At 36.8% G+C, this 15,669-nt stretch overlaps 1 protein-coding gene across 3 annotated transcripts in view; it reads left to right on the forward strand.

Moving 5' to 3' along the window:
- The window catches only part of CDIN1 (CDAN1 interacting nuclease 1), a 222,761-nt gene that overhangs the window by 99,972 nt on the left and 107,120 nt on the right, over nt 1-15,669 (forward strand). For all 3 annotated transcript variants that reach the window (XR_009518377.1, XM_060004960.1, XM_060004961.1), the window contains exons 8-10: nt 3,205-3,272; nt 14,617-14,682; nt 15,291-15,396. Coding sequence is in view for 2 of the 3 variants with exons in the window: in XM_060004960.1 (XP_059860943.1) it covers nt 3,205-3,272; nt 14,617-14,682; nt 15,291-15,396 (240 nt within the window). In the remaining variant the exon portion in view is untranslated. The remainder of the gene's footprint in view (nt 1-3,204; nt 3,273-14,616; nt 14,683-15,290; nt 15,397-15,669) is intronic.

A 15,669-nucleotide genomic window follows, 5' to 3' on the forward strand; every position in this document is an offset into this window, starting at 1 on the left:
TATGTCTGTAAATTGTATTCACTGACTAGATTATAATTTCACAGTTCCATTATGCCTATTGCCAATAAAATTACTGTTTTTATAAGCTTTATTTTCTAGACCTTGTATTTTATATATGTTTATATCAAACAAAGCATAATCAAGAAGTATATCTTTCCAAAGTTTCAAATTAGTGATTGCTTTTACTGTGCAAAATAAAACAGGCTGGGATGTTCATAGAGAATTTATTTTATCTTTGTACTGAGATAGTAGCAGTTTAATATAATGTAAACACACTTGCATAGATGTTTCTGAGGCTGATCAACAGGAATTATTTTATTTCACACTGAGTAAAAATTATTGAATTTTCATGTGAGTGGAAATGCTATTTGTATGTTGTTCTGATAATTTGGTAACGTTTACATTGCTTACTCGGTAAATTGCATCATTTCATTAGAAAGCACACACTTAATAAATAGAATAGGTGCAAAACCTTTTTACTCCATTATGAAAATGTTACATGTAGACATTTGTTTAAGTAGAATAAAGTAAATTGGTCATTTGTTAATAAGACGCCAAAAAAGCACAGTAGCAAAGAGTATATAAATTGTCATTGTGCTTTCTTTTTCTTTTGGTGTCTACTGTAATTCTTCCTACATAGCCACGCCCACTCACCTTTCCTGCCACAGGTTATATTCACGGACACAAAAGGCGTGAGAAACCAGCCACCTCAACTTTCCAAAGTGTGACTTCAGGACAAGCTATTAGACAAAGACCTAAACAGAGGAGCAAGGAAAGACAAGGGTACAGGAAGCTTGAAGTGCTGTGGGTTTCATTTCTGTACCATCAGTAACCTTGGTTTCATGATTCAACATTTTAGATGTAAATAATTTACAACAATAAAAGTGAGAGCACATTTATGTGGAATAGAAGTAAATAATTTAGTTCTCAAATGTGGGATGCCCCTAGTAATGAGAAACCATTGAGAGGTATTCATCAGATATCTTCAATGGACTCTGCAAGTGTGTGAAATTTTGTGATTTAAGAATTTGTTTTCTTTATTTTGTTTTCAGTGAGAAGTAAGAGCAGTCCTATGCATGGGGAGGAGGGGACAGCAGAAGGAAAAAGACAATGATAATGACTTGGGGCTTGTTTTGATAGTGGATACGAGTGGTCTCACCTCTTGAATTCTAAGATTTAAGTGATATTCACCTGTATGTGTTGATAAAGAGCAGACTAATTCTCTAAGAATTTTTAATTTTACAAATAATATATAAGCTTTATTTCATTTAAATTGGACTCCTGCAGTGCATGATCAGAATTAAAGAGTCTCTGGTAACCCAAGGAGTGATAGGACCAGGTTGGCATCAGTGAGATGGAGAATTAGATAATTACAGGCACACCTCATTTTATTGTGCTTCACTTTATTACGCTGCGCAGATATTATGCCTTTTACAAATTGAAGGTTTGTGGCAACCCAGCATCGAGCAAGTCTGTTGGATTCATTTTCCCCATAGCATTTGCTCACTTCCTGTCTCTGCATCACCTTTTGGTAATTCTTACAGTATTTTAAACCTTTTCATTATTATTATATTTGTTACCATCATCTGTGATGTTATAGTAGCAAAAAGATTAGGACTCGCTGAGGGCTCAGATGATGGTTAACATCTTTTAGCAATAAAGTATTTTTTAATTAAGGTATGTGCATTTTTTTGGACATAATGCTTTTGGGCACTTCATAGACTACATTATAGTGTAAAAATAACTTCTATATGCGCTGGGAAACCAAAAAATTCATGTAACTTGCTTTACTGCGATATTTTTTTTATTCTGGAACTGAATCCACAATATCTGCAAGGTCTGCCTATGTTACCAAATGCTTTTGACAGAATTAAAGTACCAGAATAGGATAACACTCCTTTTCACACTTTGTACAATCTCATCCTTTTGGAAAATAGACCAGAATTCCAAGTTTCTTTCCTGACTTCATTACTTACTGGCCATGAGACTGTCAGCAGGTTCTTCAGCCTTCCTGAACCTTGCTTTCGTTAACTGTAAAAATGGGACTAGTAATGGTACCTGCTAATGTGATTGTTGTGAAGATTAAATAAGATGATACACCAAAGTGTTTAGCACAAAGGCTTAGTATATGGTATTTAAGAAATATTAACTAATGTCAATTATCTTTACATAATCAATTTTAATATTTTTTTAAGAAGCCGTACAGAGGTTACAGACACAGGCTTTGCAGAGATTTTATACTGATCCTCTGCTCTGCCACATATTAGCCATATGACCTTGTGCAGATTTCTTTCTAAGCCTCGGTTTTCTCATCTGTAAGATAAGGATAATAATAACTGTGAGGATGAAATATAATACATAAAGCACTTAATACAGTGCCTGCCTCATAGTAGCACTCAAAACTTTTTTTTTTTTTTTTTTGGCCGCCTGGCATGCGGGATCTTAGTTCCTCTACCAGGGGTCGAACCTGTGCCGCCTGCAGTGGAAGCACGGAGTCTTAACCACTGGACCGCCAGGGAAGTCCCAGCACTCAAAACATTCATGTGTGAGTGTGTATGTATTTATATGCATTATATAATATGTGAAAACTTGCACACACGAGAAAAAGACTTGAAACAGCCTCTGTACCCACACCCTGATCCACAGCCCTTTACTAGGATGTCTTTCCTCCAGAGTGCATATAATTCTCAACAAGTCAGTTGTTTGACTTCCCAAGTCACAGAAGATCACCAGTCATAGACTAGAAGTGAAATAGGAGCTGCTAAATGCTGGCTTTGTGACAAGTGTGAATTCACAGAAGATTTATGGAACTCTGTAAGACTAGAAACTCTTTTAGGGCAAAGGCTGGTTGGTATTCTTTGCTGCACCTTGTAAGTGCTTAGTAAATGGTCCTAAATTGAACTGAGGGATTTTTAACATAGCATAAAGGATGTTTAAAATGAATTTCTTTTCAAAAGAAGATAAAGTACACATCCATTTACAAATCTTTATTTGCCAAAATCCATTTAAACATTATAGAAAAAAGTCTATCGAATCACTTAAATGAGGGGATTTGTAAAGAAATCTCACTCCTCAGAGATGTGGGCTGTATGAGGAAGTACTTGCTGTAATTACCTCCATTGGTCATTTCATCTCAAAGTATAGCCCTGGTATTAGCGTGCTTTAATTCTACCTATGTTACCCTCCTTAACTAACACTTCCCAGTGCCATTGGTCATGAGCATGAAGTTCTGCTCAGGGACTTGCTTCTGGAGAAAAACCTGTCCTTCCTAGGTAAGTATTGCTTACGTCCTCTTCAGCATATGTTATCTCCACGAGTGCTTAAATATATATTTTTAAAAATCTTCCACTTGCAGTTATTATCTACTAAAGGAAGAGAAAACGATGATGGCTGCTGTGCATGTTATCTTTTATTGATTTAGAACTGAGCAGGAACTCAGTTACCTAAGCCCCTGTATATACAGCACATGCACAGGCTTGCAATTAATATTTTATAGCATAAGTGGCTGAAAAAATGCTTTAATATCTGTTGCAGTATTACTTTTGGTGTCATGAGATATTAGCCATAATCTAGGCCTTCCAAGAGAAAGAAACAAAAGAAATATTGTCCATAAAATACTTTATATATTAAATGGAATTGTTAGAAAAATTCATGTTAGGTATTTTTGTCTCGTGTATGGAATCGGCTAGTACTTTTACTTGAAAATGAAATACTGAGCTTTTATTATTTTTATGCCGAACATGAATTGTCATCATAGATTTAGTATGACTTTTTAAAATCTCACATGTATGCATGTGTTTGTGTGCCAATGTGGAATCCTATTACAGATTGTTATTTCTTTCAACATCTCTTACACATTAGAAATTAAGCCTCAAAAGGCGTTCATGTGATAACTGATCACAGCAACCATAAAGCACTCTACAAGGAATTAATTCCTCTTCTCCATTTTAAATGTGGTAATTTGTCAAGGTTCTGTACAGATCGTATTATTGTACACATCTGTTTTATGTAGATGTTTAAGAGTTTGCATAGTGTATTTTTTTTAGTTTAAAAACATCAGACAATATTGGATTACATAATTTTTGCTCCAAAATGGACAAGACTTAGCCAAGGAAAGTCAAATGAATGGTCTTATGTCAAGTTGAGGAAGGATGTTGAATACAGTTCTGCAAGAAGGCTGTTTTAACTCTTAATATTCAATATTTTTATTAGTGACCTGGAGAATGGAGTTGAATGTGTTATAAGATTGTTGATAATTTTAAGATGGGGTATACCATAAATATTCTCCAGCGAGAGTTAGAGAAAGCTGATAAATTAGGAAAGTGGCCTCAGATTACTGAATTAAATTTTGCTATGCAAAAGCAGCAAGTTTTTGTTTTTCTTAACATCTTTATTGGAGTATAATTGCTTTATAATGGTGTGTTAGTTTCTGCTTTATAACAAAGTGAATCAGTTATACATATACATATATCCCCATAACTCTTCCCTCTTGCGTCTCCCTCCCACCCACTCTCCCTATCCCATCCCTCTAGGTGGTCACAAAGCACCGAGCTGATCTCCCTGTGCTATGTGGCTGCTTCCCACTAGCTATCTATTTTACGTTTGGTAGTGTATATATGTCCATGCCACTCTCTCACTTTGTCCCAGCTTACCCTTTCCCCTCCCCATATCCTCAAGTCCATTCTCTCGTAGGTCTGCATCTTTATTCCCATCTTGCCCCTAGGTTCTTCAAGACCTTTTTTTTTTTTTTTTTTAGATTCCATATATATGTGTTAGCATATAGTATTTGTTTTTCTCTTTCTGACTTACTTCACTCTGTGTGACAGTCTCTAGGTCCATCCACCTCACTACAAATAACTCAGTTTCGTTCCTTTTTATGGCTGAGTAATATTCCATTGTATATATGTGCCACAAGAAGATGCCACAAGAAGAACAACTGAGATGTTCAGCATATGGAAAGAGGGTGAATTAGATAGAAATCACTTTTTAAAATCTGATAAAGAACAAGAGTGTATAATGACTCAGAACCAGTTGGAATGGATGACCTATGATGCACCACGAGATATGGTGTAGAACTATGGAGTTCCGATAATATTATGAAGTATCTGATCATATTGATCACTCAGTGGCCAATACGGCACGGCCAAGTCTATTGTTTGAAGCCACCGACTGAGCAGTCGTATTTTCAAGACTGCTTGGTATTACTCTCTTGGCACCATCTGCTTAAGAGTAGTCAGGCCCTTGACACCACTTCTTTGCTTCGACTAGCTTTTCTCTGCTTCCTTCCTGAGGACTAGAAGACCCCACCGGGGAGGAAAAGCAAAGGGCTTACTCATGGCTTAAACTTAGTCCCAGGTCCTTGACTTCCTTGATTCCGGGAACTGAGTGCACTAGACTGGATTGGCCATGGCTGACAAAGGCAGTGCAGAAACACGCCAGGGAGTCATTGCCCCTTGCATACGTGTTCAGAAAGGGGACTTAATATGGAGGAATCCCATCTATTCCTCTGTGCTCTAAGATCTAGAGGTAATTCTTTTATTGAAGCATACTAAAGATGATACTTAACTGGTGTTTTAGCTGGCTTCATGTAACCTCAGTCCTGTTTTGAAGCATTTCCTCATCAGCATATGAAGAAGTTGTTATTCTATGCACTTTAAGCGTTTTAATGCAATACTGAATTAATACATGTTTATTTATGGTTAAAACATGAAAATTCAAAGCTTTGTATGGAGTATTGTTATGGGGTTGTTCTTTTACCTTGTAAATACCCCTTCACAATGATTAATCATATCTAAAGTACTGTACCAGGTAAATTTAGATAGATCATCAAAAATATTGGTATATAAATAGACCACTAAACGTATTTTATGTTTTCTTGTTTACATGTGTACACCGTGAATTTTGTTGCAGAGGCATTGCAAACATGTTTGTTTTATTTTGATTTTTTTTAATAAATGAAGGTAAAATCAATCTCTTTCCCTCCGTGTCTCTCTCTCTCTCCTTCCCTCCCTCCCTCCCTCCTTCAAATCTGGACTACTTTCAAAAGACGAGGATTCTTACTGTTTATATATTACCCCTTCTTAAGAATTATGACTTCCTGAAATTTTTTATCTCATTTAAAAATTTCCACCCATCGTGCTCGATATGTCATTTTATAAAATACATATTTTATCTGACCTCTGTAAAACAGAGAGGGCAGATAAAAGAGAAAAATAAAAATAAATCACTTTTATCTTAACCCTAATAATTTCTTAAATTTTCTTGATTTATAACCATGTACTGAGCAGTTGCTATGGCACAAGATTTAACCAGGCACTATTGGAAAGAAAGAGAGTCCTTTTCATTGAAGATTTGGGTGTACTCATGGATTTATCCTATCTTGTAAATTTATCCATTTTGTACTTCTCAAAATGTATATTGTATTAAGAGGAGTCAACGTTGAATAAATGACTTTAGTTTCTCCAACTCAAAAATATATTTTATTCACATATTTGTTTGAAAAATAAGTTACTGAGTCAGGTACTATTTTAGGCATTAGACATAAGTCAGATAAAGTCCCTGCTTTTGTAGCGTTATGGTCTAGTAGGGAGACAAGTTACAAACAAATGAGTACAGGTAATTTCTAGTAATTTTCTCAGAGCTCTTGTAATTCTTTTATTCATTATTCATTCATTCTTTTCAGTTAACTTTTGTCGCGTATGTTCTCTGCATGCCAGGAACTATACACTAATTACTACGAGGATGATGACAGACACTCCCGCCGTCCGGCTGCTCAGTCACACACACTATTGCCTTGTCCGTCCCAGTAAGAATGCAGTTTCATCTAGTGCATCTCACTTGATTGTCTTGATAGTGAAAATAAATACATTCAAGGCTGTTATCCTGCTTCTCCTATGAAATTTTTGAAAGAAAGGTACAGATTATATTAAAAATCAATAGCTACCCTTTACATATGAAGAAAATGCTACTGGCTCATAAGCTACTTTTCCTGAAGTGGTGATAGAATTTTACTTCCTCATCTGTTCTCTCTCAGTGGCCCCTTCCTGCTTCCATGTGCTTCTCGGACAGCTAGTTGAGCTCATTAGCTTGGCTGTCTTACCACTAAGCTAACCACTCTTTCTTTTGGTGCAGCAGACAGATACCTTTAGTACTTGCTATGGGCAGGTACCATTAGGGGTTAAAAAAAAAAAAAATCTTAAGTCAAACATGGAGCCTTCCAGGAAAATTTCAGATAAGTAGAGGTCAGTTCTTTCCAAGGATGGTTAATTTAGAATGAATATTTATTGATCGGCATTTAAAGTCTCAGAAAATGTGAAGAGCCTACTGCCGACTTTTAGGCTTGGAAGCACAAAGAACCCTTCTTAAACTTTAAATTGACCAGTGTCACTTGTGACCATCCTTATCCCCTCTGCTAAGAGTTTGTTCCATTTCTAACATCAGTGAAATAGAAAATGTATTATGTCTACTGATGGAGATGTTTTAATTTGTATCTCTCAAGTAATTAATGAAACCACGTTTTTTTATATCCTCTCTCTGTCTGTGTCTCTCTGTCTGTCTCTCTTTTTTGAGGGGGTGAGGGGAGAGATTTGGACAAAAGGCAAGGGAGGAAAGGAAAATAGTGACTGCCAGAAGATGACAAGACTGTTTGCACTGTTAGGGAAGATATGAAAGAGCTTGTACCAAAGACTGAAGACGAACCATTCATCCTCCATGGGTTGGCATATCTCCAGGTCGGAGGGACTTTTATTAGTGACTTCCACAGCCACTGTCTGGTGCAAATTCTTGTTAAGTTTGGCTTGATATGGATGGCTCTGCAGTTATTTTATTCTTTCCAGTGAATGTTGCCCTGTTAGTAGAAGCTAACAATTATTTTGAGTGACACCTGAGAGACATTTGCTTCATCCCTTCCTCACCCTACCATGTTTGGTCTTGGCTTATGACAAACCAGCATATTTTACATGGGTGCTTTTCTAGCGTTCATGTGTTACTCTGTGGGACTCCAGGAGGGTGTAATCTGTAAAGCCAAATAGGCTTAGTGAAGGATGTCCCTTGCTGTAAGAAATTAGGATCTTTGTTTCTAAGAGTTCATCTACTCCTGCTGCTTTATTCCCCACCTGAAGCAGCAGTGCTCTGGGGAAGTGATTATGATGTGACAAACGGGGGATTATGACTTTAGGTGAAGAATAGGCCGTGGGAATAGATGAGATTTAGAATACTAGGATTGTGTTTACATGCAGATGTTAGCAGTAGAGGATAAGAGACTAGAAATAAAACAGATGGTTATATAGGCTAAAGGGAACTGAGATGGTTGGGTATTTCGGAAGGTATCAACTATTTAAATTCCTAACTAAAGGTTAAAACTTAGATGCAGTTTTCAGGGTAACAGGAACATTATATTGGGGGCAGGATGTGGAGAATCTGGGGCCTGTTCTCCCCTTCCTGAAGAAGTTGTCAAGGTGAGGGACCACCTTTACTTACTTGCCTTATTGAATATACTTGTGCACGCTTCTCCCTGGGACCAAGAGAAAAGAACCACAGACATGTGTATGCTGCTGAAAGACAGGTTCTTTGGAACTTTGAAGACAGGTTACCCTGTCCACTTAACGACGGTAGTCTTCCTGCTTCAGGCCCACAGCTCTTCCGTCACCATTGCTCTGGTTAGATAACTCACATCTGCCAATATCTGCTTTCCTGGCCACTGATGATAAATTAAAACTTTCGGTTGTAAGTGACAGAAATCCAGTCTAACTAGATTATATGCACACACAAAAAAGGAGAATTTATTAGTTCAGAGATATATCCGTGAAGTCCAAAGGAGAAGTTTGCTTCTGGTGTGTCTAGAATCCAGAAGACAAAACAGTGTCATCAGTTCTCCTCTTTTTTCCCTTTTGTGTTCTTTTTTGCCCTGTTGGCTTCATTCTTAGACAACAAAGATGATCCCTGGCGGTTGCTAATTTGTTTACTCTTGAGAGTTTCTAATCCCAGGGAACAGTGGTGCTTCTGGTTGGCCTCATAATGAATCTTAGAAAGGACTCTGATCAGTTATTCTGGGTCAAGTGTCCACTCCTGTGGCCAGTGGTAGGGGGGGCGGGAGGACCGCCCACCAGAATCACATTGTGAGAGTAAGGTGGCAGTGCCAGACAGGGCAGAGTACAGGACAGAAAAAATCAAATATCTCACCCCACAGAAAATTAGCTACAGGTTGGACCTTTCTTCCCCATAACCAAAAGGCATCAGGGGTCAAATCTGTTACTGTTATTGTTGGATTGGTTCCTTGGTCCTGTGCGTGTGTGTGTCAGTGTGTAGAGATCACTTTTATGTCTCAGAGCTGCTAATACGCCTCCCTCCATTGAGATTCGTTCAGGGACAATAGGGTCTTAACATCAGTGACTACACCTCAAAGAGCTGGGGCAGACAAAGGCTAACATTCATGCATTCCACAGAATTTTGGAGTTAGAAAGGGCTCTGTGACCATCCAGTCTCCCTGTTCTGTTTAGTGGAAACTTGCCCCAGACCTTTCATCACAGTTATTGCCCTCCCCCTCCCAACAACTTGCCCTGAATTCTTTTTACTCTACCATGCTGATTTGTCCCTTCTTTTGTGGCATTAAACCAAAAGAATTTAGAGCGATGCAGTATAAAATATGGAAGAATTTTGCTTTTGTTGTCCATGTTCATGTCCTCTGTCTCCACAGCCACCAGTCAGCAGGGGCCAGCCTACCCTACCTCACTTTGCACTGTCCTGGCTTGTGACCTCCCATTTGTTTCCTATCTTTAGGGCACTTCAGTTTTCACAAGTATTGTCCCCTAAAGACATAAGCAAAGGACAAGGTCAGAGCAGTCAGTTGTATTCCTTATTAGTGGCTTTGATAAGAGGCTTTGGGGGAAGAGGTTAAAACTAATGGCTGTAATGAAATTTTTAGGTTCTCTAAAGATTTCATTCATCTGTGTTATCGCTCTCCCCATTAAATGCATATCTGTTCGGTGTACCTTTGCGATGGTTTGCATAGCATAGTAACATCTATTACCAAAACCCTGCTAACTTCTTAAATTGGAAAGGCTGTGAAACTTACTCTTAGAGAATATAAAAATATGGGATGCAAAGGTCATAGCACCAATTATTGAATGAGACAGTGTTTTGGGGGGAAAAAACCAGAAAAACAAGATACTGGAGTAGAAAAGATAAACTGTAGTTTTCACTTGTATTGATGTGTATTTTTTGCCCTTCCCCAATCTAGTAAAAATGTAACAGGTGTTAAAAAGTTTCTTTTTGTACGAGGTATTTTAACCTAGCATTTTAGAAACGTTTTGACAAATTCATAGATAAAAGACCATGTCAGAATATTATTTTTCTTTTCATTTTCAGATGTTATGAACTGGAATTTTGCATAATTTCTCTGGGAAATAACTGTATTTCTTAAATTTAAAGTCTTTTAAGAAAAAAAAAAGAAAGCCTCAAACTTCTTGGCAGTCCTCATGCTGTGCTATGATTCTTAAGTATATGTTAACTAGTTTCAGATGTGTTTTGTTCTCTGACTCAAAATCACGCCTTTATTTTAAAAAAAGAAATTGTGTAATCAGTACTTAATTGCTTTGGATATTTTGGGCATTTAGAGGAGAGGGTAATTAAAAGGCCCCAGAAATTAAACTTTCACAGTGTTCTTTACATATGTGATTCCTTTTTAAAAATGTCCTCTAAAGGCAAGCCTGACAACTTAAAAACAAATGAAGATCTGGATTGTCTTTTAAAATGTAACATCAGTTTTATCTGTGGATGCAGTTTCATTGGTTTTTTAGTTCCATTGAAGAAAGGATCATTAAAAGGCTAGAGATCAAGTGATTATTTCGTTCAGCTCCTCTTCGGTCCGGTGTCAACCAAATACTATCCAACAGATAGCCATCCCCTCTCTTGCGTTTCCAAATCTTTCATGAGGAAAATGAGAAAATTTTCCCCACTTCATAAGTATTACACATGATCAAATTTAAATATTTGCCATCATTAAGAGTGGTATATGGTCTGTTGGGACAAACCAGTACTTGGTTGTGGTGGGCTCTTGTCTATATCTGGCTATTTGAGAGGCCCAGGTGTTGGCAGTCACTTAACTTCTCTTGGCCTCTTTTATCATATATAAACTGGAAGGTTGGAAGACTTTACAAGCTCAGAAATACTGTTTCTTAAGGCACACTATCTAAATACCCTACATTTTGTGGATCTAGAGGCTAACAAGTCTGCTTTTAAGTGAGAATATTCTTATGTTAACTTTGATAATGAACACTTGAACAATGACATTAACAAGCTTGTACTTATGAAATATATTAGGTGTTTTTAATATACCTTAAATCAGAAGAGCCCTACTTCATATTTGCTACATTCGCTGAATAAGTTAGGTATACAGAATTTGGAGATTGATTTCATATTGATCCCCAGCAATTCTGGGAAGTTATACTAAAAGTACTAGTCTAAAACATTGCTGTTACTCTTTTTTTTCCCTTTCTAACTAATGTTATTCTTTCTTTTTTCTTAATCCTGATCATTTTTTCTTGAAGAAAACAGCAGGTTACTTAAACATCCAGTTTTCCACTTGGGAAGTTCAAAAAATCATAAGTAACCACTTGGTTCCAATATGTACAAAAAGCTCTAAAAACATGGATGAAACTTATAATTCCCAAGGAAAATATAAATTGCAAAACGGACTGTATAAGAGATGAAAATCTAAACAGATCAGTAGCCATAAAAAAAAAAAAAGGGAAAAGTAACCAAAGAACTACCCACTATAGTAGCAGCAGGCCTAGACTGCTTATTATGGGGAATTCTGCCCAAACTTTAAGGAATGGATAAATCCAATGTTATTTAAAATACTACAGACCAAAGAAGAAGGTAGGAAAACTTCCCATGTGTAGTCCCTTCCTTGATGATCAAGATGTACCTCAGAGCAGACAGCTGGGGCCGGGGTGAAAGACAGCAGTGAAAGTCATCAAATACAACCTTGAACTTTGGGTCACTTTTGTTGTCTCTTAAATCAGGAAAGAAAATTATTAAGTCAGTTCAGGTGGGCTTTGCAAAAGACATGGGTATTCTTAAAAATGCATTTATATTTTATTCAGTTACCCTTTTGAGTCTTAAATATGTGCCAAGCATATGCTGGTGGTGAGAATGGGGCAGTGAATAGGCCCGGGATTTGGGACACAGGCACATACACAATGAGACAAGGGAATGAACAAAGAAGGAGGCAGAAGGGAAGTCATGTGGGATGATGACCGAGCCATAACCTCGAGATCCTAGAGTTGGAACCCTGACCCACCCAATGGTCAACCAAATTTTAAATCCATACCCAATGGTTTGGATAATGATCTAATGGTAAGAAATCTTTGAAGGTCTGGGAGCCAGGAAAGGAGCATAATGCAAAGGCCAGGAAATCAGGTCAGATGGATGGGGCTGACCTTAAAAATCTCCTGGGACCTAGACCAGGTGAGCAAGGCCACCTGTTCATAAATGCTACTTCCTATACTTGCACTCTCATCTTCTCTGAACTTTGCCAAGTTGTACCCTCCTCCTTTTTTAGGAAATCTAGGTTGAAAGAAATAGTGTGAAGATTGAAACAAGGCAGGTAAGGCAGTGAGGGTTTAGAAAATAAACAGAGAAGATACCCAATACATAATAACATAGTACTTCCGATATGTGGAATGACCTCTTTAAAAAAAAAAAAAAGTGTAATATCTGGTGGTGACACAGACTCCTAGAAGCTGTCTTTTGAGTACAGTTACTATTGAATCAACTTCATATTGAGAGGGAGGGAGGTGGGGGGGTGGCATGGAGAAAGCATATGAATACTCTTGTACTTTGAGGTTCTCCACAGAAAGATGGAAAGATTTCCTAGCCTCACCTGATGTTTATCTTCAGGAAATTTAAATTGTAGGTATTGTGTTAGTAATTTTGGTGCAGTGAACAAGAGTGTAGCATCTGCCTTTTAAGGGATTTTAGTGTGTGCGTTTGGATTGCTTGGTGACCTTTGAAATTTTGTTTTGCGCTGCTGTCGGAAACATAATCATTTTTCTTTCTGAAACAGATTTGAACATCTGCAAAGGTTGATCAAGCTAGGATAGTTTTAATAAAATATTAATCTCTCTTTTTTAATGTCAACCCAGCTTCTAAAACTGTTCATCAGCTACCTGAAACATCAGCTCAAGGCAGTTGGGTTGATTTAATAAATGTCTTTTCCATTAAACATTCTTGTAGCCAGAATGCATTTAGAGGATAGAAATTTTTTCAGTCTTGTTCATCCACAGTTCAGTTTTCCAAATTCTCTTGTTTTTAAAGTAAGATTAATTTTATTTCCTTATTTCAACAGTTAACTTAGAATTTTTTATATTTCAAGCAGGGGAGATTGTTTCAAATTCTAGCATCAGTCCTTCAAAATTTGGATAAAGGATAACAACTGTAACCAAATTTAATTTAAATATCTAGTTTAAATATGTGTCTTGTCATTTAAAGGTTATTTACATTTAAAATGCTGACCTTTCAGGATGTACACAGGAGTGTTCTAAAACAGAGTTTCTGAACATTGGCCATGAAACCACTGTCTTGGCCTGACAAATGGATTGGAAATAAGCTACCCAACAACTGAGAATGGGCCATTAATTTTAATCAAAGGTGATGCAGGAAGGCGAATGGGATGCATGACAATGTCAACAGCCCAGTAGGTGTTAAAAGACCACACAGCCTTCCTTGTTACTTGGTTGGGCCATTAGTTGAGGTTGGGTGAAGACAGAAAGCCATGTCTGGAATTGAATGACCAGGTCACTCCAAAATCTAACAGAGAACTGCTCATTTCAGAATCACATTGTAATGCCTTTAGAAGTCAAGGACAGCGTTTAGAAAATATTGGAGGACTTTTTTTTTTTTAACCAAGCACCTAGGTAGTTTTTTCCAACTTTGTCAAGCACTCTGTTTTCCTGCCTCCTTTCCTCCTGAATGGCTCATTGATATTTACAGAGGATCAAGAAATCGAACAGATTTAGAAAAAAATCTCAAAGCCTGTTGGCTTTTCAGAATTACATATTGTTAGTTGTAAAACTTTGGTAGATGCCAGAAACAATAGCCGACCAAAGGTATTAAGCAGGGTAATTAATTCTCTGTGGGGATCTCACTGTCCTTGTCTCTTTCTTATGTTCTTGTATGTAGGAATAGTTTCACTAATTGAAACTAAACTTTCTTAATTGCTTTAATGAAAGCATTTGTTTTATAAAGGCCAATGTCAATATTGGCTTGATAACATTGGTGATATTCATTGGTGGTAGAAGCCTTTTCTTTTAATCAGTAAGTATACTTCATTATTTTGAGTATCTTCAATTATAAGAAAGGTAGTGTATGACAGCTTGAATTAATGATGTTTATAATAAAGACATAAAAATGCAGAAGGGACAAAGAGGCATTTTTATATCTATGCTTCCAGTTTGTTATGAAAGTTCATTTATTCCTACACAGCATTGCATATATAAGAATGACATGTATGACTGCATTAGTAATTTTTACACATTTTTAAGGAAGAAAAGCAATTATATTGCTGTCTTGTTAATGGAATACTGTGATAAGTAATAGTATTTGTTCATCCTGTAGATGAAGATCAGCTCCGAGCAAAGGGTTATGACAAAACACCAGACTTTATTTTACAAGTACCCGTTGGTAAGTCCTTAAACTCTGCTATGCATTTGTTTATAGAGAAAAGGGATGTGTTTTTCCCATAGCTTTGAAAAATTGTGTTAATGTTATTAGCAAATGTTACCAGAGAATCTAGATTAGCTTGATAATTTTGTATCTAAATGTGTGAAATAATTGCAAAAGATTATTTTAAAATAGCAGAAAATTATAGGTTTAGAAGAAACCTATGCCTTAAAAACTTTTGTGTATATTTGAGAAATAAACATGTGTTCCAAAGACATTTTGGTTACCATTTTCAAGTCATTTCTCTAAGTACCGAATTTTTAACATAGGGTTCTATTGAAAAGCCAGGCTCACTTGGTTTGCTTTCACATTACTTGTCAACTTATACAGGCAGTCTCAGAACAGGAGAGAGACTTTTGTAAATGACGAAAATAAAAGGGATGTGATTGTAGCATAAATGTTCCTTGTTACGCACATGTACGAGGTGTTGTTTTATAAGTACATCCATAGATGATGGTGAGGGCTAAGCCTCTGTTCATGAATGTGAAGCATAGAGAGACCCAGACAGAGTTCAAAATTTTCAATTTTCCCTTCCCTTTGCTCTATATTAGTAATGCTTTGTCCCTTAGCTGTAGAAGGGCACATAATTCACTGGATTGAAAGCAAAGCCTCATTTGGTGATGAATGTAGCCACCACGCCTACCTGCATGACCAGTTCTGGAGCTACTGGAACAGGTAAGGCCCCGTTATTTTTCTCTTAAGATAAACGATACTCAGCAGAAATCTCATTAGAAAAAAATATTTTGTTTAGCTGGTAAAAATGCTAGTAGCCTTTGTTTCTAGTAAATACCGAGACTTGATTAATGTATTCATTTCAGGTAATTTCAGCTTCTTTGCTTTCATGATGTAGCTTCATTTTTTAAAACGAAAAATCTCTGCATAATGTCAAAATTAGTGTAGATGCCATTTTCCATTTCACAGTGATGATATTGGTGTCACTTAAAATAT

Source organism: Delphinus delphis, chromosome 2 (genome assembly GCF_949987515.2).
Source record: "Delphinus delphis chromosome 2, mDelDel1.2, whole genome shotgun sequence".
Lineage (NCBI taxonomy): Eukaryota > Metazoa > Chordata > Mammalia > Artiodactyla > Delphinidae > Delphinus > Delphinus delphis.